This window comes from Oncorhynchus nerka, linkage group LG18 (assembly GCF_034236695.1).
Source record: "Oncorhynchus nerka isolate Pitt River linkage group LG18, Oner_Uvic_2.0, whole genome shotgun sequence".
Classification (NCBI taxonomy): Eukaryota; Metazoa; Chordata; class Actinopteri; order Salmoniformes; family Salmonidae; genus Oncorhynchus; species Oncorhynchus nerka.
The window spans coordinates 76,671,157-76,693,497 of NC_088413.1; the positions used below are offsets into that span (position 1 = coordinate 76,671,157).

A 22,341-nucleotide genomic window follows, 5' to 3' on the forward strand; every position below is an offset into this window, starting at 1 on the left:
TCATTTCTAAAACAATAGATAGACAGGATGGGGAAGAGATGCTAGGAAGTCCACACCCATGCAGGTTCATGGGTCAGGTTGTGTATGTACAGCAAGGGGACATACTGTCAGGCAAATATTGAGGGCTACTGGTGGAGGCTCAGTCAGTCTCACCAACATCTTAAATGCTGTTTTTACCCTTGGCAGACAGGATAGCATTTATTTTTTTGTTATACCCGAATAACTGATTAAAACCAACCACTGACAGATGTTCAATGTGTCTATATGTGATTTTGTTCTATAATGTTAGTGGTATTAGCTGTCTTGTTATTGTTATGTGTCCATGGTTTTATGTGGTTGAGAAAAGTAAATGCGGATATTTCAACCGATTCCCATAGGTGTGTCGTTTATTACATAGTCATTTGAGGTTGCTGTCTACTACACTCTTAGAGAAAAGGGTTTCAGAGGGGTTCTTCGGGTGACCCCATTGGAGGACATTTTTGGTTCCAGGTAAAAAAGTGTTCTGGTCCCAGGTAGAACCATTTTATTTACTTATTTATTTTACCTTTATTTAACCAGGCAAGTCAGTTAAGAACAAATTCTAATTTTCAATGACGGCCTAGGAACAGTGGGTTAACTGCCTGTTCGGGGGCAGAATGACAGATTTGACCTTGTCAGCTCGGGGGTTTGAACTTGCAACCTTCCGGTTACTAGACAACGCTCTAACCACTAGGCTACCCTGCCTCCCTCTGTGGAAAGGTGTAATGATTGTCGTCGGGAGAAGGAGAAAGAGGACCAAGGTGCAGCGTCGTAAGTGTTCATAATACTTTTAATAAATATGAATACTTGAACAAAAAACAACACGACAAACGAACAGTTCTGCAAGGTGCAATACACACAAAAACAACTACCCACAACCCATAGTGGGAAAACAGGCTGCCTAAGTATGGTTCTCAATCAGAGACAATGATTGACAGCTGCCTCTGTTTGGGAACCATACCAGGCCAAACACATAGAAATCTAACACACAGAACAAAACACAGAATGCCCACCCCAACTCACGCCCTGACCAAACTAAAACAGAGACATAAAAAAGGAACTAAGGTCAGGGCGTGACAAAAGGGTTGTACATGGAACCCGAAATGGTTATACTTGGAACCTAAAGAGTTCTACCTGGAAACAACAACAAAAAATCTAAGAGTGTACCATTGGAGTGATCTTGAGCAGGGTCAGTGAATTGTTCTTTAGTTCCTGTGGTATGTAAATACATGTGGCTGCAGAGCACTTCCTGTATTTGTTTAAAGAATGGAAGTGGCACAACTTCAATTGCAGGAAATGGCACAAGGGGCCCCTTCAGCTACTCGACAACTCCGGCTCCGCAGTGCAGTCCAATGAGTCTCTCTGTCCACAATAGTGTTTTTCTTTAAAAACATACATTTAAACAAAAAATCAGGCATGAATGTGACTGTGTTGCCTGGAAACAGTCCACATCAATTCCAAATGTTCTGTAAATAGGCTTCTATTTTTGAAAGACTAACAACTAACACAGACTATCAACCCACTTTAAAAGATAGGATGTGGACATGTAGTGTATTTTATACCAAAGTTTGAGTTGTATGTTGGCTGTATAGTTTATACAATAGATAAAATATTAAGCTCTTATCTGTTATGATTAACTGTATCTTATTATCTCATTGATTCTGCACAAATGCCCAGTTTTAGGCGAACTGTGGCCATGTTCGAGAGCATCAAAGCCGTGATGTATCATCATGAGTAAATTGTGACTGACTGACTGATCTAAACAAAAATATTGAGTAGTTATTTATGATGCAAAGTGATTTGTAGATCAGTCAGTCTCAAATTGCCTTTAAAGTCAGCGGCATTGTCGAATGTGTCATGGGTTTGTGAGGACGTGATGACACTAGCGCCACCTTAACGGAGGCCGAAAATAGAGCCCTACTGTAGGTGTGTGCTAATGGAGGTGTGGGGGGCAGGGGGGCGACAGGGAGAAGTGTTTGGGGAAGATAGGGGGAGGTTGGGGAATTGGGGAAGACAGAGAGAGGTGTGTTGGGGAAGATAGGGGGAGGTTGGGGAATTGGGGAAGACAGAGAGAGGTGTGTTGGGGAAGACAGAGAGAGGTGTGTTGGGGAAGACAGAGAGAGGTGTGTTGGGGAAGATAGGGGGGAGGTTGGGGAATTGGGGAAGACAGAGAGAGGTGTGTTGGGGAAGATAGGGGGGAGGTTGGGGAATTGGGAAAGACAGAGAGAGGTGTGTTGGGGAAGACAGAGAGAGGTGTGTTGGGGAAGACAGAGAGAGGTGTGTTGGGGAAGACAGAGAGAGGTGTGTTGGGGAAGACAGAGAGAGGTGTGTTGGGGAAGACAGAGAGAGGTGTGTTGGGGAAGACAGGGAGGGGGTAGAGAAGACAGGGAGAGGTGGCACTGTGATGTCCGAGTGGAAATTATAGGCATGACACACAAGTGAATGATTGATTGAAACTTTTGTATGTTTGCATGATAGGCCTATAAGACATTGAAAAGCCTAAATAAAGTGGTAGACCTGCATCATAAATGACTGGGTGACAGGTAACATTCGAGAACCATCTTCTTATGTAAGGTTTTCAGTCATTACATTCGCCCACATTTGGCTCTGTGAAAACTACAATTCTGACGTTGTGTGTTTTAACGTTTAGAAACGTCAATAAATCATCGCTTTCTAAACGGTTTTCAAAACGAATGCTGATATACCCCTTTCATGTCAGCGAGAAATAATCTTTCCAAATAATAAAAATACACTTACTGTAGCAGTTTAGATCCATATCCAGTTGATGAACTACACTTCCTCCCAGTTGACTTCCTCCCCAGTTGACTTCCTCCCCAGTTGACTTCCTCCCCAGTTAGCTTCCTCCCCAGTGAACTTCCTCCCCAGTTGGCTTCCTCCCCAGTTGACTTCCTCCCTAGTTGGCTTCCTCCCCAGTTGGCTTCCTCCCCAGTTGGCTTCCTCCCCAGAAGGCTTCCTCCCGAGTTGGATTGCACAGAGGTGTTCAGAACACCCAAGATAGCTAATTAGCACAGGCGTCGGCCTATATCTTCCGTCTGTCTTCCATAAACAAGCGACGTAACATGGAGATATGGCCCTGTGGGAACATTAACACTCTTCCTATAAAAGGTGTGTAGAAATGTACCTTCTTCTATTTCAGAGTTAAACACGAGGAGCCATGTCGAGAAGGCATCACTTACTATAGATTTATAGCCCATGTCCACAGTCTACTTAACTAGAGGCCATCGCCACTCATAGATAGGGTCCTCAAAGTGAAACACAACGTTTTGGAAACAAGGTGTTCCTCAAGTACGGCAAGAAGTAGTTGCAGAGGTAGTTTAACTTAACAACAGAAGCCCATATAACGTTACGCCGTAGGTGTCTGTGGCGATGCCTGCCCACTTGCCCTTCAGCACAGGAATCATGACTCCCAGCACGGCCTGTACAGTTTAACACCCCTGCCTCTTTTTACCCCCTCTCGTTCTCTTTTGTCCACTTATCCTGCTTTAGGAAGCAGAGAAGATGAAGAAGGTAGTACCTGCAAGAGGGTGTTGTGGATGAGAACAGACAACGGAATAGATTGGAGACCCAAGCCAGCCGTCCGCCACTAACACACAAGGTGTGTCACAAAATGGCGCCGAAGAGGATGGCTGATATTTTACAGGCTCCTGACCAACTGTGGCTATTTTGTTAGTTATTTTGCATTGTTTGTAACTTATTGTGTACATAATGTTGCTGCTACCGTCTCTTATGACCGAAAATAACTTCTCACCACGAACTGGAAAAATCTTTTTCCTTTAATGAGTCCGACGAGAAGGATATATGCTCTCCCGGGAACAGGCCCAAATCCACGTCATTTACGTGAAGAGAAGACGGGGAAAATAGTACGCAGATCGGGCTGCCTTCTGAGAATTCGTAGGTGAGCGAGTAAACTGCCACTGTCTTCCGTTCTACTTGCTAACATGCAATCATTGGAAATTAAAATTGATGACCTACGATTATCCTACCAACGGGACACCGAGTCGTGGCTGAACGACGACACAGAAAATATAGAGCTGGAGGGATTTTCCATCTACTGGAAGAACAGAGATGCTACATTTGGTAAGACAAGGGGTGGGGGTGTGTGTCTTTTTTGTCAATAACAGAATAAGTCTTGAGGTATTGCTCGCCTGAGGTAGAGTACCTTATGATAAGCTGTAGACCACACTATCTACAAAGAGAGTTCTCATCTATATTATTCGCAACCATCTATTTACCACCACAGACCAATGCTGGCACTAAGACTACACTCAAACAACTCTATAAGGGCATAAGAAAACAAGAAAATGCTCATCCAGAAGCGGTGCCCCTAGTGGCCGGGGACTTTAATGCAGGCAAACTTATATCAGTTTCACCAAATTCTTACCGGCATGTCACATGTGCAACCAAAGGAAAAAAACTCCAGATCTCCTTTACTCCACACACAGAGATGCATACAAAACTCTCCCCCGCCTTCCATTTGGCAAATCTGACCATAATTCTATCCTCCTGATTCCTGCTTACAAGCAAAAACTAATGCAGGAAGTACCAGTGACTCGCTCAATACAGAAGTGGTCAGATGACACGGATGCTACACTACAGGACTGTTTTGCACAGACTGGAATATGTTCCGGGATTCATCCAATGGCATTGAGGAGTATACTACCTCAGTCATCGGCTTCATCAATAAGTGCCTCGCCGACGTCGTCCCCACAGTGACCATACGTACATACACCAACCAGAAGCCATGGATTACAGGCAACATCGACATCGAGCTAAAGGATAGAGCTGCCGCTTTCAAAGAGCAGGACAATAATAATAATTTTTTATTTTTTATTGAAGTTTTATTTAACTAAGCAAGTCAGTTAAGAACATTAAGAACAAATTCTTATTTTCAATGACAGCCTAATAATCCTTATAAGAAACGCTTATAAGAAATCCTGCTATGCCCTCAGACGTACCATCAAACAAGAAATGCGTCATAACAGGATAAAGATTGAATCCTACTACACCGGCTTTGACGCTCGTCAGATGTGGCAGGGCTTAAACCTTTCGAAGCACTTCATGGCGAACACCATTATTAAGATTACTGATGACACAACAGTAGCTCCAGAGTTCCTCTGTGGAGATGAGAGAACCTTCCAGAAGAACAACCATCTCTGAGGCACTCCACCAATCAGAACTTTATGGTAGAGTGGCCAGACAGAAGCCACTCCACAGTAAAAGCACATGACAGCCCACTTGGAGCTTGCCAAAAGGTACCTAAAGGACTCTCAGGCCATGAAAAACAAGATTCTCTGGTCGGATGAAACCAAGATGGAACTCTTTGGCCTGAATGGCAAGTGTCACGTCTGGAGGAAACCTGGCACCATCCTTACAGTGAAGTATGGTGGTGGTAGCATCATGCTGTGGGAATGTTTTTCAGAAGCAGGGACTGAGAGACTAATTAGGATTGAGGGAAAGATGAAACAGTTTTGCCATGCCTATAGTGTCATGCCCAAGAAGATTCGAGGCTGTATTCGCTGACAAAGGTGCTTCAACAAAGCACTGAGTAAAGGCACTGAATAATTTTTAAACATATATATATATTTTATTCTTTAAATCTAAATCTAAAAATCATTTGCTGAATAGAACACGTGTAGACCTTACCGTGAAATGCTTACTTACAAGCCGTTAACCAACAGTGCAGTTCAAGAAAGAGTTAAGAAAACATTGACCAAATAAACTAAAGTAAAAAATAATAAAAAGTAAGACAAAAAAATAACAATAAAGAGGCTATATACAGGGGGTACCGGTACAGAGTCAATGTGGAGACTATATACAGGGGGTACCAGTACACAGTCAATGTGGGGGCTATATACAGGGGGTACCAGTACACAGTCAATGTGGAGGCTATATACAGGGGGTACCGGTACACAGTCAATGTGGAGGCTATATACAGGGGGTACCAGTACACAGTCAATGTGGAGGCTATATACAGGGGGTACCGGTACACAGTCAATGTGGAGGCTATATACAGGGGTACCGGTACACAGTCAATATGGAGGCTATATACAGGGGGTACCAGTACACAGTCAATGTGGAGGCTATATACAGGGGGTACCGGTATAGAGTCAATGTGGAGGCTATATACAGGGGGTACCGGTACAGAGTCAATGTGGAGGCTATATACAGGGGGTACCGGTACAGAGTCAATGTGGAGGCTATATACAGGGGGTACCGGTACAGAGTCAATGTGGAGGCTATATACAGGGGGTACCGGTACAGAGTCAATGTGGAGGCTATATACAGGGGGTACCGGTACAGAGGCAATGTGGAGTCTATATACAGGGGGTACCGGTACTGAGTCAATGTGGAGGCTATATACAGGGGGTACTGGTACAGAGTCAATGTGGAGGCTATATACAGGGGGTACTGGTACAGAGTCAATGTGGAGTCTATATACAGGGGGTACCGGTACTGAGTCAATGTGGAGGCTATATACAGGGGTACCAGTACACAGTCAATGTGGAGGCTATATACAGGGGGTACCGGTACACAGTCAATGTGGAGGCTATATACAGGGGGTACCGGTACAGAGTCAATGTGGAGGCTATATAAAGGGGGTACCGGTACAGAGTCAATGTGGAGGCTATATACAGGGTGTACCGGTACAGAGTCAATGTGGAGGCTATATACAGGGCGTACCGGTACAGAGTCAATGTGGAGGCTATATAAAGGGGGTACCGGTACAGAGTCAATGTGCAGGCTATATACAGGGGTTACCGGTACTGAGTCAATGTGGAGGCTATATACAGGGGGTACCGGTACAGAGTCAATGTGGAGGCTATATAAAGGGGGTACCGGTACAGAGTCAATGTGGAGGCTATATAAAGGGGGTACCGGTACAGAGTCAATGTGGAGGCTATATACAGGGGGTACCGGTACAGAGTCAATGTGGAGGCTATATACAGGGGGTACCGGTACAGAGTCAATGTGGAGGCTATATAAAGGGGGTACCGGTACAGAGTCAATGTGGAGGCTATATACAGGGGGTACTGGTACAGAGTCAATGTGGAGGCTATATACAGGGGGTACCAGTACAGAGTCAATGTGGAGGCTATATACAGGGGGTACTGGTACAGAGTCAATGTGGAGGCTATATACAGGGGGTACCGGTACAGAGTCAATGTGGAGGCTATATACAGGGGGTACCGGTACAGAGTCAATGTGGAGGCTATATACAGGGGTACCGGAACAGAGTCAATGTGGAGGCTATATACAGGGGGTACCGGTACAGAGTCAATGTGGAGGCTATATACAGGGGGTACTATATACGGTACAGAGTCAATGTGGAGGCTATATACAGGGGTACCGGTACAGAGTCAATGTGGAGGCTATATACAGGGGGTACTGGTACAGAGTCAATGTGGAGGCTATATACAGGGGGTACCGGTACAGAGTCAATGTGGAGGCTATATACAGGGGGTACCGGTACAGAGTCAATGTGGAGGCTATATACAGGGGTACCGGTACAGAGTCAATGTGGAGGCTATATACAGGGGTACTGGTACAGAGTCAATGTGGAGGCTATATACAGGGGTACTGGTACTGAGTCAATGTGGAGGCTATATACAGGGGGTACCGGTACAGAGTCAATGTGGAGGCTATACACAGGGGGTACCGGTACAGAGTCAATGTGGAGGCTATATACAGGGGTACCGGTACAGAGTCAATGTGGAGGCTATATACAGGGGGTACCGGTACAGAGTCAATGTGGAGGCTATATACAGGGTACCGGTACAGAGGCAATGTGGAGGCTATATACAGGGGTACCGGTGCAGAGGCAATGTGGAGGCTATATACAGGGGTACCGGTACAGAGGCAATGTGGAGGCTATATACAGGGGGTACTGGTATAGAGTCAATGTGGAGGCTATATACAGGGGTACCAGTATAGAGTCAATGTGGAGACTATATACAGGGGGTACTGGTATAGAGTCAATGTGGAGACTATATACAGGGGGTACCGGTATAGAGTCAATGTGGAGGCTATATACAGGGGGTACTGGTATAGAGTCAATGTGGAGGCTATATACAGGGGATACCGGTACAGAGTCAATGTGGAGGCTATATACAGGGGGTACAGAGGTCAATGTGGAGGCTATATAGGGGGTACCGGTACAGAGTCAATGTGGAGGCTATATACAGGGGGTACCGGTACAGAGGCAATGTGGAGGATATATACAGGGGGTACCGGTACAGAGGCAATGTGGAGGCTATATACAGGGGGTACCGGTGCAGAGGCAATGTGGAGGCTATATACAGGGGTACCGGTACAGAGGCAATGTGGAGGCTATATACAGGGGGTACCGGTACAGAGGCAATGTGGAGGCTATATACAGGGGGTACCGGTACAGAGGCAATGTGGAGGCTATATACAGGGGTACCGGTACAGAGTCAATGTGGAGGCTATATACAGGGGTACCGGTACTGAGTCAATGTGGAGGCTATACCGGTAAAGACATGTGGGGTACCGGTACAGAGTCAATGTGGAGGCTATATACAGGGGTACCGGTACTGAGTCAATGTGGAGGCTATATACAGGGGGTACCGGTACAGAGTCAATGTTGAGGCTATACACAGGGGGTACCGGTAAAGAGTCAATGTGGAGGCTATATACAGGGGGGGTACAGAGTCAATGTGGAGGCTATATACAGGGGGTACAGAGTCAATGTGGAGGCTATATACAGGGGGTACCGGTACAGAGTCAATGTGGAGGCTATATACAGGGGGTACCGGTACAGAGTCAATGTGGAGCTATATACAGGGGTACCGGTACAGAGGCAATGTGGAGCCTATATACAGGGGGTACCGGTGCAGAGGCAATGTGGAGGCTATATACAGGGGGTACTGGTACAGAGGCAATGTGGAGGCTATATACAGGGGTACTGGTATAGAGTCAATGTGGAGGCTATATACAGGGGGTACCAGTATAGAGTCAATGTGGAGACTATATACAGGGGTACTGGTATAGAGTCAATGTGGAGACTATATACAGGGGGTACCGGTATAGAGTCAATGTGGAGGCTATATACAGGGGGTACTGGTATAGAGTCAATGTGGAGGCTATATACATGTGGGATACCGGTACAGAGTCAATGTGGAGGCTATATACAGGGGGTACCGGTACAGAGGCAATGTGGAGGCTATATACAGGGGGTACCGGTACAGAGTCAATGTGGAGCCTATATACAGGGGTACTGGTACAGAGTCAATGTGGAGGCTAGATACAGGGGGTACCGGTACAGAGTCAATGTGGAGGCTATATACAGGGGGTACCGGTGCAGAGGCAATGTGGAGGCTATATAGGCAATGGGGGTACCGGTACAGAGGCAATGTGGAGGCTATATACAGGGGTACCGGTGCAGAGGCAATGTGGAGGCTATATACAGGGGGTACCGGTACAGAGGCAATGTGGAGGCTATATACAGGGGGTACCGGTGCAGAGGCAATGTGGAGGCTATATACAGGGGGTACCGGTACAGAGGCAATGTGGAGGCTATATACAGGGGTACCGGTACAGAGTCAATGTGGAGGCTATATACAGGGGGTAATGGTACTGAGTCAATGTGGAGGCTATATACAGGGGTACCGGTACAGAGTCAATGGTGAGGCTATATACAGGGGGTACCGGTACTGAGTCAATGTGGAGGCTATATACAGGGGGTACCGGTAAAGAGTCAATGTGGAGGCTATATACAGGGGGTACCGGTACAGAGTCAATGTGGAGGCTATATACAGGGGGTACCGGTACAGAGTCAATGTGGAGGCTATATACAGGGGGTACCGGTACAGAGGCAATGTGGAGCCTATATACAGGGGGTACCGGTGCAGAGGCAATGTGGAGGCTATATACAGGGGGTACCGGTACAGAGGCAATGTGGAGGCTATATACAGGGGGTACTGGTATAGAGTCAATGTGGAGGCTATATACAGGGGGTACCAGTATAGAGTCAATGTGGAGACTATATACAGGGGGTACTGGTATAGAGTCAATGTGGAGACTATATACAGGGGGTACCGGTACTGAGTCAATGTGGAGGCTATATACAGGGGGTACCGGTACAGAGTCAATGGTGAGGCTATATACAGGGGGTACCGGTACTGAGTCAATGTGGAGGCTATATACAGGGGGTACCGGTAAAGAGTCAATGTGGAGGCTATATACAGGGGGTACCGGTACAGAGTCAATGTGGAGGCTATATACAGGGGGTACCGGTACAGAGTCAATGTGGAGGCTATATACAGGGGGTACCGGTACAGAGGCAATGTGGAGCCTATATACAGGGGGTACCGGTGCAGAGGCAATGTGGAGGCTATATACAGGGGGTACCGGTACAGAGGCAATGTGGAGGCTATATACAGGGGGTACTGGTATAGAGTCAATGTGGAGGCTATATACAGGGGGTACCAGTATAGAGTCAATGTGGAGACTATATACAGGGGGTACTGGTATAGAGTCAATGTGGAGACTATATACAGGGGGTACCGGTATAGAGTCAATGTGGAGGCTATATACAGGGGATACCGGTACAGAGTCAATGTGGAGGCTATATACAGGGGGTACCGGTACAGAGTCAATGTGGAGGCTATATACAGGGGGTACCGGTACAGAGGCAATGTGGAGGATATATACAGGGGGTACCGGTACAGAGGCAATGTGGAGGCTATATACAGGGGGTACCGGTGCAGAGGCAATGTGGAGGCTATATACAGGGGGTACCGGTACAGAGGCAATGTGGAGGCTATATACAGGGGGTACCGGTACAGAGGCAATGTGGAGGCTATATACAGGGGGTACCGGTACAGAGGCAATGTGGAGGCTATATACAGGGGGTACCGGTACAGAGTCAATGTGGAGGCTATATACAGGGGGTACCGGTACTGAGTCAATGTGGAGGCTATATACAGGGGGTACCGGTACAGAGTCAATGTGGAGGCTATATACAGGGGGTACCGGTACTGAGTCAATGTGGAGGCTATATACAGGGGGTACCGGTACAGAGTCAATGTTGAGGCTATACACAGGGGGTACCGGTAAAGAGTCAATGTGGAGGCTATATACAGGGGGTACCGGTACAGAGTCAATGTGGAGGCTATATACAGGGGGTACCGGTACAGAGTCAATGTGGAGGCTATATACAGGGGGTACCGGTACAGAGTCAATGTGGAGGCTATATACAGGGGGTACCGGTACAGAGGCAATGTGGAGCCTATCTACAGGGGGTACCGGTGCAGAGGCAATGTGGAGGCTATATACAGGGGGTACCGGTACAGAGGCAATGTGGAGGCTATATACAGGGGGTCCTGGTATAGAGTCAATGTGGAGGCTATATACAGGGGATACCGGTACAGAGTCAATGTGGAGGCTATATACAGGGGGTACCGGTACAGAGTCAATGTGGAGGCTATATACAGGGGTACCGGTACAGAGGCAATGTGGAGGATATATACAGGGGGTACCGGTACAGAGGCAATGTGGAGGCTATATACAGGGGTACCGGTGCAGAGGCAATGTGGAGGCTATATACAGGGGGTACCGGTACAGAGGCAATGTGGAGGCTATATACAGGGGGTACCGGTACAGAGGCAATGTGGAGGCTATATACAGGGGTACCGGTACAGAGGCAATGTGGAGGCTATATATACAGGGGGTACCGGTACAGAGTCAATGTGGAGGCTATATACAGGGGGTACCGGTACTGAGTCAATGTGGAGGCTATATACAGGGGGTACCGGTACAGAGTCAATGTGGAGGCTATATACAGGGGGTACCGGTACTGAGTCAATGTGGAGGCTATATACAGGGGGTACCGGTACAGAGTCAATGTTGAGGCTATACACAGGGGGTACCGGTAAAGAGTCAATGTGGAGGCTATATACAGGGGGTACCGGTACAGAGTCAATGTGGAGGCTATATACAGGGGGTACCGGTACAGAGTCAATGTGGAGGCTATATACAGGGGGTACCGGTACAGAGTCAATGTGGAGGCTATATACAGGGGGTACCGGTACAGAGGCAATGTGGAGCCTATCTACAGGGGGTACCGGTGCAGAGGCAATGTGGAGGCTATATACAGGGGGTACCGGTACAGAGGCAATGTGGAGGCTATATACAGGGGGTACTGGTATAGAGTCAATGTGGAGGCTATATACAGGGGGTACCAGTATAGAGTCAATGTGGAGACTATATACAGGGGGTACTGGTATAGAGTCAATGTGGAGACTATATACAGGGGGTACCGGTATAGAGTCAATGTGGAGGCTATATACAGGGGGTACTGGTATAGAGTCAATGTGGAGGCTATATACAGGGGATACCGGTACAGAGTCAATGTGGAGGCTATATACAGGGGGTACCGGTACAGAGTCAATGTGGAGGCTATATACAGGGGGTACCGGTACAGAGGCAATGTGGAGGCTATATACAGGGGGTACCGGTACAGAGTCAATGTGGAGCCTATATACAGGGGGTACCGGTACAGAGGCAATGTGGAGGCTATATACAGGGGGTACCGGTACAGAGTCAATGTGGAGCCTATATACAGGGGGTACTGGTACTGAGTCAATGTGGAGGCTAGATACAGGGGGTACCGGTACAGAGTCAATGTGGAGGCTATATACAGGGGGTACCGGTGCAGAGGCAATGTGGAGGCTATATACAGGGGGTACCGGTACAGAGGCAATGTGGAGGCTATATACAGGGGGTACCGGTGCAGAGGCAATGTGGAGGCTATATACAGGGGGTACCGGTACAGAGGCAATGTGGAGGCTATATACAGGGGGTACCGGTGCAGAGGCAATGTGGAGGCTATATACAGGGGGTACCGGTACAGAGGCAATGTGGTGGCTATATACAGGGGGTACCGGTGCAGAGGCAATGTGGAGGCTATATACAGGGGGTACCGGTACAGAGGCAATGTGGAGGCTATATATAGGGGGTACCGGTACAGAGTCAATGTGGAGGCTATATACAGGGGGTACCGGTACAGAGTCAATGTGGAGGCTATATACAGGGGGTACCGGTACAGAGTCAATGTGGAGGCTATATACAGGGGGTACCGGTACAGAGTCAATGTGGAGGCTATATGCAGGGGGTACCGGTACAATGTGGAGGCTATATACAGGGGCTACCGGTTAATTGAGGTAATTTGTACATGTAGGTAGGGGTGAAGTGACTATGCATAGATAATAAACACTGTAGGAACAGTGTAAAAACAAATGGGGGGTGGTCAATATTATAGTCTGGTGGCCATTTGATTAGTTGTTCAGGAGTCTTATGGCTTGGGGGTAGAAGCTGTTAAGGAGCCTCTTGGTCCTAGACTTGGCGCTCCGGTACCACTTGCTGTGCGGTAGCAGAGAAAACAGTCTATGATTTGGGTGACTTGACGCCTTTATGCAGTTACTAATACCATACGTAAAAACTGTTAAATCCTGTTAAATGTTAAATTGATGAAGAATTTAAAAAAATGTTATGTTTGAGAGGTGTTAGTTTCCGAGAATATGAAATGTTACTTCATTTCACTGATGGAGTGTAGAGGTAGAGGGTCTTGACCAGAGGTTAAGGGTTATAGGAGGAAGGTATATAGTGGAGGATCTACACCAGAAGGTAATGGTTATAGGAGGAAGGTATATAGTGGAGGGTCTAGACCAGAAGGTAATGGGTATCTGTAGGAGGAAGGTATATAGTGGAGGGTCTAGACCAGAGGTTAATGGGTATAGGAGGAAGGTATATAGTGGAGGGTCTAGACCAGAAGGTAATGGTTATAGGAGGAAGGTATATAGTGGAGGGTCTAGACCAGAGGTTAATGGGTATCTGTAGGAGGAAGGTATATAGTGGAGGGTCTAGACCAGAGGTTAAGGGTTATAGGAGGAAGGTATATAGTGGAGGGTCTAGACCAGAAGGTAAGGGTTATAGGAGGAAGGTATATAGTGGAGGGTCTAGACCAGAGGTTAAGGGTTATAGGAGGAAGGTATATAGTGGAGGGTCTAGACCAGAGGTTAAGGGTTATAGGAGGAAGGTATATAGTGGAGGGTCTAGACCAGAGGTTAAGGGTTATAGGAGGAAGGTATATAGTGGAGGGTCTAGACCAGAGGTTAAGGGTTATAGGAGGAAGGTATATAGTGGAAGGTCTAGACCAGAAGGTAAGGGTTATAGGAGGAAGGTATATAGTGGAGGGTCTACACCAGAAGGTAATGGTTATAGGAGGAAGGTATATAGTGGAGGGTTTAGACCAGAGGTTAAGGGTTATAGGAGGAAGGTATATAGTGTAGCACTAAGCTTGTAATGTGTTGAGTGCAGGGAAGCGATTGCATGCGGCAGGCATTGATAAGGAGAGACGGGTGGAGATCTTAGAAACGAACAATGTCACTAACGTTTACATTATGTCAGGGTATGTTATTGTCAGACATCAGGGATCCTCTGGGAGGAGAAGAGACACAGTCTGGTATCAATAACCATAACAGCTTTGAGTTGGGGAGGAGTGAGCACTTTGGGGTAGAGGTCAGTTAAAATGTAGTGAGGAAGAACAGATATCACTAAGGTTCTGTCTAGCAACAGGGATGCATTAGCTGTTCGGTTGTGGAAGAGGAGACTCAGCCTAGGAGAAAGGGTTAAACATTGATAAATATCAGTGCTTGTGTGAAATTGTTTTTTTTTCTGAATACATATGTCGACCCTTTTGGGAAGAATTAAACTTGGTTACTAAGCTTCTCTAGTGTCCGTGAGTTATTTACTCTGAAAAATAAGAACCTAACAGAGGGATGAGGCAAAACACATTTAAAATCTGTGGGCAGTTGGGCAGGCTTTATCTCCAACTCTGCAGTACTAGTTGTGCAGGCTTTCTCTCCAACCCTGCAGTAACCCCCTTGATTCTGTTAGTCATGGTCCAGACTAAAGACTATGCTCGGCAGGAATAAAAGCCTAATGCCTTAAAGCCTTGCTTCTTTTGATGTCAAACATCATACAACTCTGTGTTAACCGAAGGTCACTTGTGTTTAGGCAGTATTTTCGTATCTAAATGGGCACCGAACAAGTACATGATTACACCGCCTGCTGGATTGAACTGTCTGATGTGCAGTTATCCAGGGCAACTTCAATATGTTAAGATGTCAATTCACTGTTTCAATTTTATATGACCAATGAATTGTGTTATTACTCAAATCTCAACGCAGTTTTTTTTCTCCCTTTTCAGTGGATGTACATCACTATGTATAAACTACAGGCCAAAGGGGATTGTCAGAAGACTTTAATTAGAATCAGAAGATTAGAAGAAGTGGGGCTTTGTTGGACCAATCCTACATTTTCATGGTATTTCATTGCACTTCAACTTGATAAAGAGTATGTTGATGAATCCCACGGCCTCTTCTTTGCCTTTTAACACCTGTCTTACTAGCTCTGACTTTGCTGGTAGTTACTTTATTGAGGAAAAATGGACTTCCTATGACTGTGATGTGTGTTGTGTTACCGAGCCACCTTAATTAACATGGATGCACCAACCATAAAGTCGATCTGCATGAGAGTGTCTGCTAAAGGATTCAAATGTAAATGTTTTAAATCTGCTGCAGTTTAAAGACAATGATCAAGATGGGTTGTGAGTAAATGACATTACTCTGTAAATGGACTGGTTCATAGGCTTTAAAACATTACAGGTTACATCCTGGTACTTTACATTAACTTTTCTATATACCGTATCCATGTGGTGATGTATTAATGTTTTTGTTTACTTTATTGCTTCCTGGTTTAAGTGCAGAACAAATCAGGTGCTGTCATTTTGTTCACATAACAGAATAAAATATGATACAGCTCACGGAGGTGAGCCCGACTGACAGAAAACTTCTATCCATCAAGAATCAGATTGAACCTAGTGTTTTTCTATGAGGGTCAGACGGTGACATCAGTCTTCCATCCAGCATACATAGCACATGTTCCACTAGTGGGAAAAGTACCTAAATGTCATACTTGAGTAAAAATATAGATACGTTAAGGGAAAGTTACTGAAGTAGAAGTGAAAGTCAGCCAGTAAAATACTACTTGAGTAAAATGATTTGATTTTAAATATACTTAATTATCAAAAGTAAATGTAATTGCTAAAATTTACTTAAGTATCAAAAGTAAAAGTTTAAATAATTTAAAATGCGTTATATTAAGCAAAGCAGAAGGCACCAGTTTTTTGTTATTTTTTTCTCTTCCAGATAGCCAGGGTCACACTCCAACACTCAGACATTATTTACAAAAGATGCATTTGTGTTTAGTGAGTCCGCCAGAACAGAGGCAGTAGTGATGACCACGTAATCTCTTGATAAGTGTGTGAATATGGCTATTTGCCTGTCCTGCTAAGCATTAAAAATGTATCCAGTACTTTTGGTTGTCAGGGAAAATATATATGGAGTAAAAAGTACAATAATTCCATTAGGATTGTATTAAAGTAAAAGCAAAAGTTGTCAAAAATATAAATAGTGAAGTACTACTTAAGTGGTAGTTTAAAGTATTTTTTACTTAAAGTACTTTACACCACAGGTGCTATTCCTTCATTCTTCTATTCATCTTTTTCTTCAATAGTACCTCTGTTCACTTTTCAGAACGATTCAGAATATACTACACTGTCACCATGTGGCTTACCTGAAGTACTGCAAGCAGAACATACTGCGTAACAGTGACGTGTGCTGTACAGGAAATGTATTGTATTTTGTTTTCAACACTTTACTATCCAGTAATGTGAGCTGGGCACCGATGGTATATTTGCATTTTTATTAATTTGAAGAAAAAATATGAATAATGGGCTCCACTTAATCCGTATCACGGAAGTTCGGCATTACAGCGTGATTCAAATTTAAAGGCAACGTTCCCATGTTAGCCGAGACTGCATTCGCGGTAAACACTGCATATTTTTGTTAGCTCAATCAGAATCTACCTTTATATTTCTGTTGGCCAGCGATACTGATTGAATAGAGCCCTAACTTTACATAGGTCATATTTGTGGGTTAAGTACAAGGACAGGTGTACATACTTTATGAATTTTACATTCCTTGACAAAAATATAATTTAAATATATAAACATGTAAATGTGCAATCTTATGGAATGTTCAAATAAGAACACATATATATATATATATATAGACATATACTTGTGATAATTACGTACAAGAGTGATGCTTAACAAGAATGACATAAAACAATACATTATTAAAACGTGATTGGCTAAATAAAATATTTGTAAACTTGGTTATAAGTAGTACAAGACGATTCAACAAATCTAAAAGTAAAAGAGGTTGTTGCTGTTCATTTTAGAAGATGCTTGGCCCACACTATGGTCTCATCATCTCGTCTCACATCATCTGGCCCACACTGTGGTCTCATCATCTCGTCTCACATCATCTGCAGGATGACAGTGACCAGTGCCAGACAGAGAGAGAGGGCTCCCAGGTCTTTCTCGGGATGTGCTCCTCCATTACCGACACCATCTGAGAGGTCAAATCATTTTGAGACACTTTAACATATACAGTAATGGAATTATGCTGTGTAATTTATCCTGTGTAATTTATCCTGCGTAATTTATCCTGTGTAATTACCCTGTAACACTTTAATATATTATTCAGTTAATGTTAATGTCCACTGTCACCTTTTAATATGTTCTAACAGAAAAGTATTAGCAGGGACAAGAACATACAGTATAGTGGACTTGTTAGAAGATAACTCTATCAGTAGTCTTCAAAGGGGAAATCTTTAGTTGAAACAATAACAACAAGACATCCCTCTGTTCTGACATCCCTCATCCCTCTGTTCTGACATCCCTCATCCCTCTGTTCTGACAGCCCTCATCCCTCTGTTCTGACAGCCCTCATCCCTCTGTTCTGACAGCCCTCATCCCTCTGTTCTGACAGCCCTCATCCCTCTGTTCTGACATCCCTCATCCCTCTGTTCTGACAGCCCTCATCCCTCTGTTCTGACATCCCTCATCCCTCTGTTCTGACATCCCTCATCCCTCTGTTCTGGGATGGGCCCATGAAGAAATGTAATAACTCTCAAATTCATAGACAGAGCTATGGACGCAAGGACTGACCATCCATGATATCAAACGTATTGTTATAACCATGTTATGAGGCTTTACAGGGATTGTTTACATTTACAATATTTACAAATATTGGGGCAAAACAAGCTTATATTTGAGGTTCTCATCGAGTGTGACAGTTGAACTGAGCTCATGTGGCATTTCAAATTGATATTCTTCAAGAATCAATGCATTATTATCATTCATTTAGGAGTATAAAAATAGATATAGCAACTGCAGCGTGCCCCTTAATGGTTCATCAGGAATAATGCCTATATGTAATGTAAAGAGTTGGTGGGCGGGTGGTCCATGTTTCCTTACTCTGAGTTGTGGTGATTGGTAGTGGCTTGGCTGTGACAGCGTTGTGTGCCAGCGTGGTGTTGGTGGTGTTGAGGGGGACCACCGCTGTCGGCACCACCGCCGTGGAAGTTTCTTTGCCTCCGGTCAGACCCAGCCGCAGCAAGTCCAGATCAGATTGAGGCTGAGCGATTAACCACGCATGAACAACTGTGTCGTTCTCAAATGTCTTCAGATCATCCACGTTAGCACCCAGAAGTCCTTTCACCTCGCTCACGGTCAGACTCTGAGTTAAATAATTAAATATACAAACAGATGAAACAGGTTTCCTGTATTTACATTGTAGCAGCAGGTAGAGCGGGTCCAGAGCTATCTGATACTTACGGGAATTACAGTGCTCTCAAGACCTTTGAATGTAGTTATGTCCATGTTCACATTCTGAGCTGCAAGGCTCCTTATGTCTTCAATGGGAGCACCGCCTGGCAAAAAAAGAGCAATGCACACTTTCAGCAAAGTACTGAATAGAGTACCTCAGATTGTCATACTCCGTTAGCTTTACCCATTTAGTTTTCCGGTGCAATGAAACCATTGGAATAGTCCCAACAGAACAAACCCTGCCCACCCGTCCCCCCCGGGCAAGCTAAATCAAGCGCACCAAAAGTAAGTGGGAAAAAAGCAAAGACTCATATCTGGTGTGTGTGTGTGTGTGTGTATATATGTGTGTGTGTGTGTGTGTGTATATGTGTGTGTGTGTGTGTGTGTGTGTATATATGTGTGTGTGTATATGTGTGTGTGTGTATGTGTGTGTGTGTGTGTATATGTGTGTGTGTGTGTGTGTGTGTGTGTGTGTGTGTGTGTGTGTGTGTGTGTGTGTGTGTGTGTGTGTGTGTGTGTGTGTGTGTGTGTGTGTGTGTGTGTGTGTGTGTGTGCGTGCGCGCGTTTACCTAGGTAGGGGCTGATGAGTTGGTAATATGTTGGATTAGAGATACGCTGGGAGCTAAAAGAACTCTTGCTGATGTCGTATACAGCCCTCTTCTGTTCAGTGGAGCAAGAGGTCACGTCCAGGGAATTGGCATTTCTTAGAAGATGCAAAAAAATGTTATTGTTACCCAGGACTACAGTTTAACTGACATATTGTCTCATTGTTACCCAGGACTACAGTTTAGCTGACATATTGTCTCATTGTTATTTAGGACTACAGTTTAGCTGACATATTGTCTCATTGTTACCCAGGACTAGTTTAACTGACATATTGTCTCATTGTTACCCAGGACTACAGTTTAACTGACATATTGTCTCATTGTTGTTTAGGACTACAGTTTAGCTGACATATTGTCTCATTGTTACCCAGGACTACAGTTTAGCTGACATATTGTCTCATTGTTACCCAGGACTAGTTTAACTGACATATTGTCTCATTGTTACCCAGGACTACAGTTTAACTGACATATTGTCTCATTGTTGTTTAGGACTACAGTTTAGCTGACATATTGTCTCATTGTTATTTAGGACTACAGTTTAGCTGACATATTGTCTCATTGTTACCCAGGACTACAGTTTAACTGACATATTGTCTCATTGTTACCCAGGACTACAGTTTAACTGACATATTGTCTCATTGTTACCCAGGACTACAGTTTAACTGACATATTGTCTCATTGTTACCCAGGACTACAGTTTAACTGACATATTGTCTCATTGTTACCCAGGACAGTTTACATAGTCTCATTTTAACTGGCATATTGTCTCATTGTTACCCAGGACTACAGTTTAGCTGACATATTGTCTCATTGTTACCCAGGACTACAGTTTAGCTGACATATTGTCTCATTGTTACCCAGGACTACAGTTTAGCTGACATATTGTCTCATTGTTACCCAGGACTACAGTTTAGCTGACATATTGTCTCATTGTTACCCAGGACTACAGTTTAGCTGACATATTGTCTCATTGTTATTTAGGACTACAGTTTAGCTGACATATTGTCTCATTGTTATTTAGGACTACAGTTTAGCTGACATATTGTCTCATTGTTACCCAGGACTACAGTTTAACTGACATATTGTCTCATTGTTGTTTAGGACTACAGATTAGCTGACATATTGTCTCATTGTTACCCAGGACTACAGTTTAGCTGACATATTGTCTCATTGTTACCCAGGACTACAGTTTAGCTGACATATTGTCTCATTGTTATTTAGGACTACAGTTTAGCTGACATATTGTCTCATTGTTATTTAGGACTACAGTTTAGCTGACATATTGTCTCATTGTTACCCAGGACTACAGTTTAACTGACATATTGTCTCATTGTTGTTTAGGACTACAGTTTAACTGACATATTGTCTCATTGTTACCCAGGACTACAGTTTAGCTGACATATTGTTTCATTGTTATTTAGCACTACAGTTTAGCTGACATATTGTCTCATTGTTCCCCAGGACTACAGTTTAGCTGACATATTGTCTCATTGTTACCCAGGACTACAGTTTAGCTGACATATTGTTTCATTGTTGTTTACGACTACAGTTTAGCTGACATATTGTCTCATTGTTACCCAGGACTACAGTTTAGCTGACATATTGTCTCATTGTTACCCAGGACTACAGTTTAACTGACATATTGTCTCATTGTTACCCAGGACTACAGTTTAGCTGACATATTGTCTGATTGTTATTTAGCACTACAGTTTAACTGACATATTGTCTCATTGTTACCCAGGACTACAGTTTAACTGACATATTGTCTCATTGTTACCCAGGGCTACAGTTTAGCTGACATATTGTTTGAACTTCCGGGTTGGAGCGAGCGGTCGCATCTGCACTCGGTCCGCAGGTAGTATTACATTTCATTACATTTCATTATAGTACAACGGTTTGATTTGTCTAATTTTAGCAATTTCTTCTTAGCTAGCTACATAGTCGTCTTTGTATCATAGATAATTGCGTAATTATCGTATTTCGTCGTCCTAACGCAGTCTACACTGCCCTGCAGCTAGCCAGCTAGCTAACGTCCACCGTTAGCTAGTCCACCGTCTACCGATTAGCAGCACAACTATTACACTCAACTGAACGACTTGATTAGTGTAGTGTTAGCTAGCTACATAGTTGTCTTTGCTGTCTTCGTATCCAAGATAATTGTGTAGTTTAGAGTTTGTAGTTTTAGAGTGATTGTCTTAATTTACCGAGGTTAGCTAGCCAGCTATTTGTCGTCCTTAACGTAGGAGACACTGCTAGCTAGCCAACAGCTAGCCAACGTCTACCGAACAGAACTTCCGCACTCAACAATCCGGTCGCATTTCGCTTCGCTCCACAGGTAGTATCACATTTTTCATTTCATTTCATTACAGCACAACGGCTTGATTTGTTTGATCGTAGCTAGCTACATAGCTAGCTACATAGCCGTCTTTGTATCAAAGATAATTGTGTAGTCTAGAGCGATTTCCTAGGTTAGCTAGCCAGCTATTGTCGTTCTTTTAACGCAACGTAACGTAATCAACACTGCTAGCTAGCCAGCTAGCCCCGAATAGCAGCACAGTAGAAACTATTACACTCAACGGAACGACTTGATTAGTGTAGTGTCAACAACGCAGCCACTGCCAGCTAGCCTACATAGTCAACAACGCAGCCTCTGCCAGCTAGCCTACTTCAGCAGTACTGTATCATTTTAATCATTTTAGTCAATAAGATTCTTGCTACGTAAGCTTAACTTTCTGAACACTCGAGACGTGTAGTCCACTTGTCATTCCAATCTCCTTTGCATTAGCGTAGCCTCTTGTGTAGCCTGTCAACTATGTGTCTGTCTATCCCTGTTCTCTCCTCTCTGCACAGACCATACAAACGCTCCACACCGCGTGGCAGCGGCCACCCTAATCTGGTGGTCCCAGCGCGCACGACCCACGTGGAGTTCCAGGTCTCCGG

At 44.5% G+C, this 22,341-nt stretch overlaps 2 protein-coding genes across 2 annotated transcripts in view; one reads left to right on the top strand and one right to left on the bottom strand.

Annotated features, from left to right (window-relative positions):
• Nucleotides 1-16,006, top strand: part of LOC115146480 (oocyte zinc finger protein XlCOF6.1-like) — a 52,056-nt gene extending 36,050 nt beyond the window's left edge. The window contains exon 4 of the mRNA XM_065004359.1: nt 15,269-16,006. Coding sequence (XP_064860431.1) covers nt 15,269-15,291 — 23 coding nt within the window. The 3' untranslated portion in view covers nt 15,292-16,006. The remainder of the gene's footprint in view (nt 1-15,268) is intronic.
• An 803-nt stretch (nt 16,007-16,809) lies between these two features.
• Nucleotides 16,810-22,341, bottom strand: part of LOC115146695 (uncharacterized) — a 30,315-nt gene continuing 24,783 nt past the window's right edge. Inside the window, exons 35-38 of the mRNA XM_065004360.1 lie at nt 19,366-19,499; nt 18,806-18,900; nt 18,446-18,707; nt 16,810-17,537 (exon numbers count right to left, since the gene is read on the bottom strand). Coding sequence (XP_064860432.1) covers nt 17,443-17,537; nt 18,446-18,707; nt 18,806-18,900; nt 19,366-19,499 — 586 coding nt within the window. The 3' untranslated portion in view covers nt 16,810-17,442. The remainder of the gene's footprint in view (nt 17,538-18,445; nt 18,708-18,805; nt 18,901-19,365; nt 19,500-22,341) is intronic.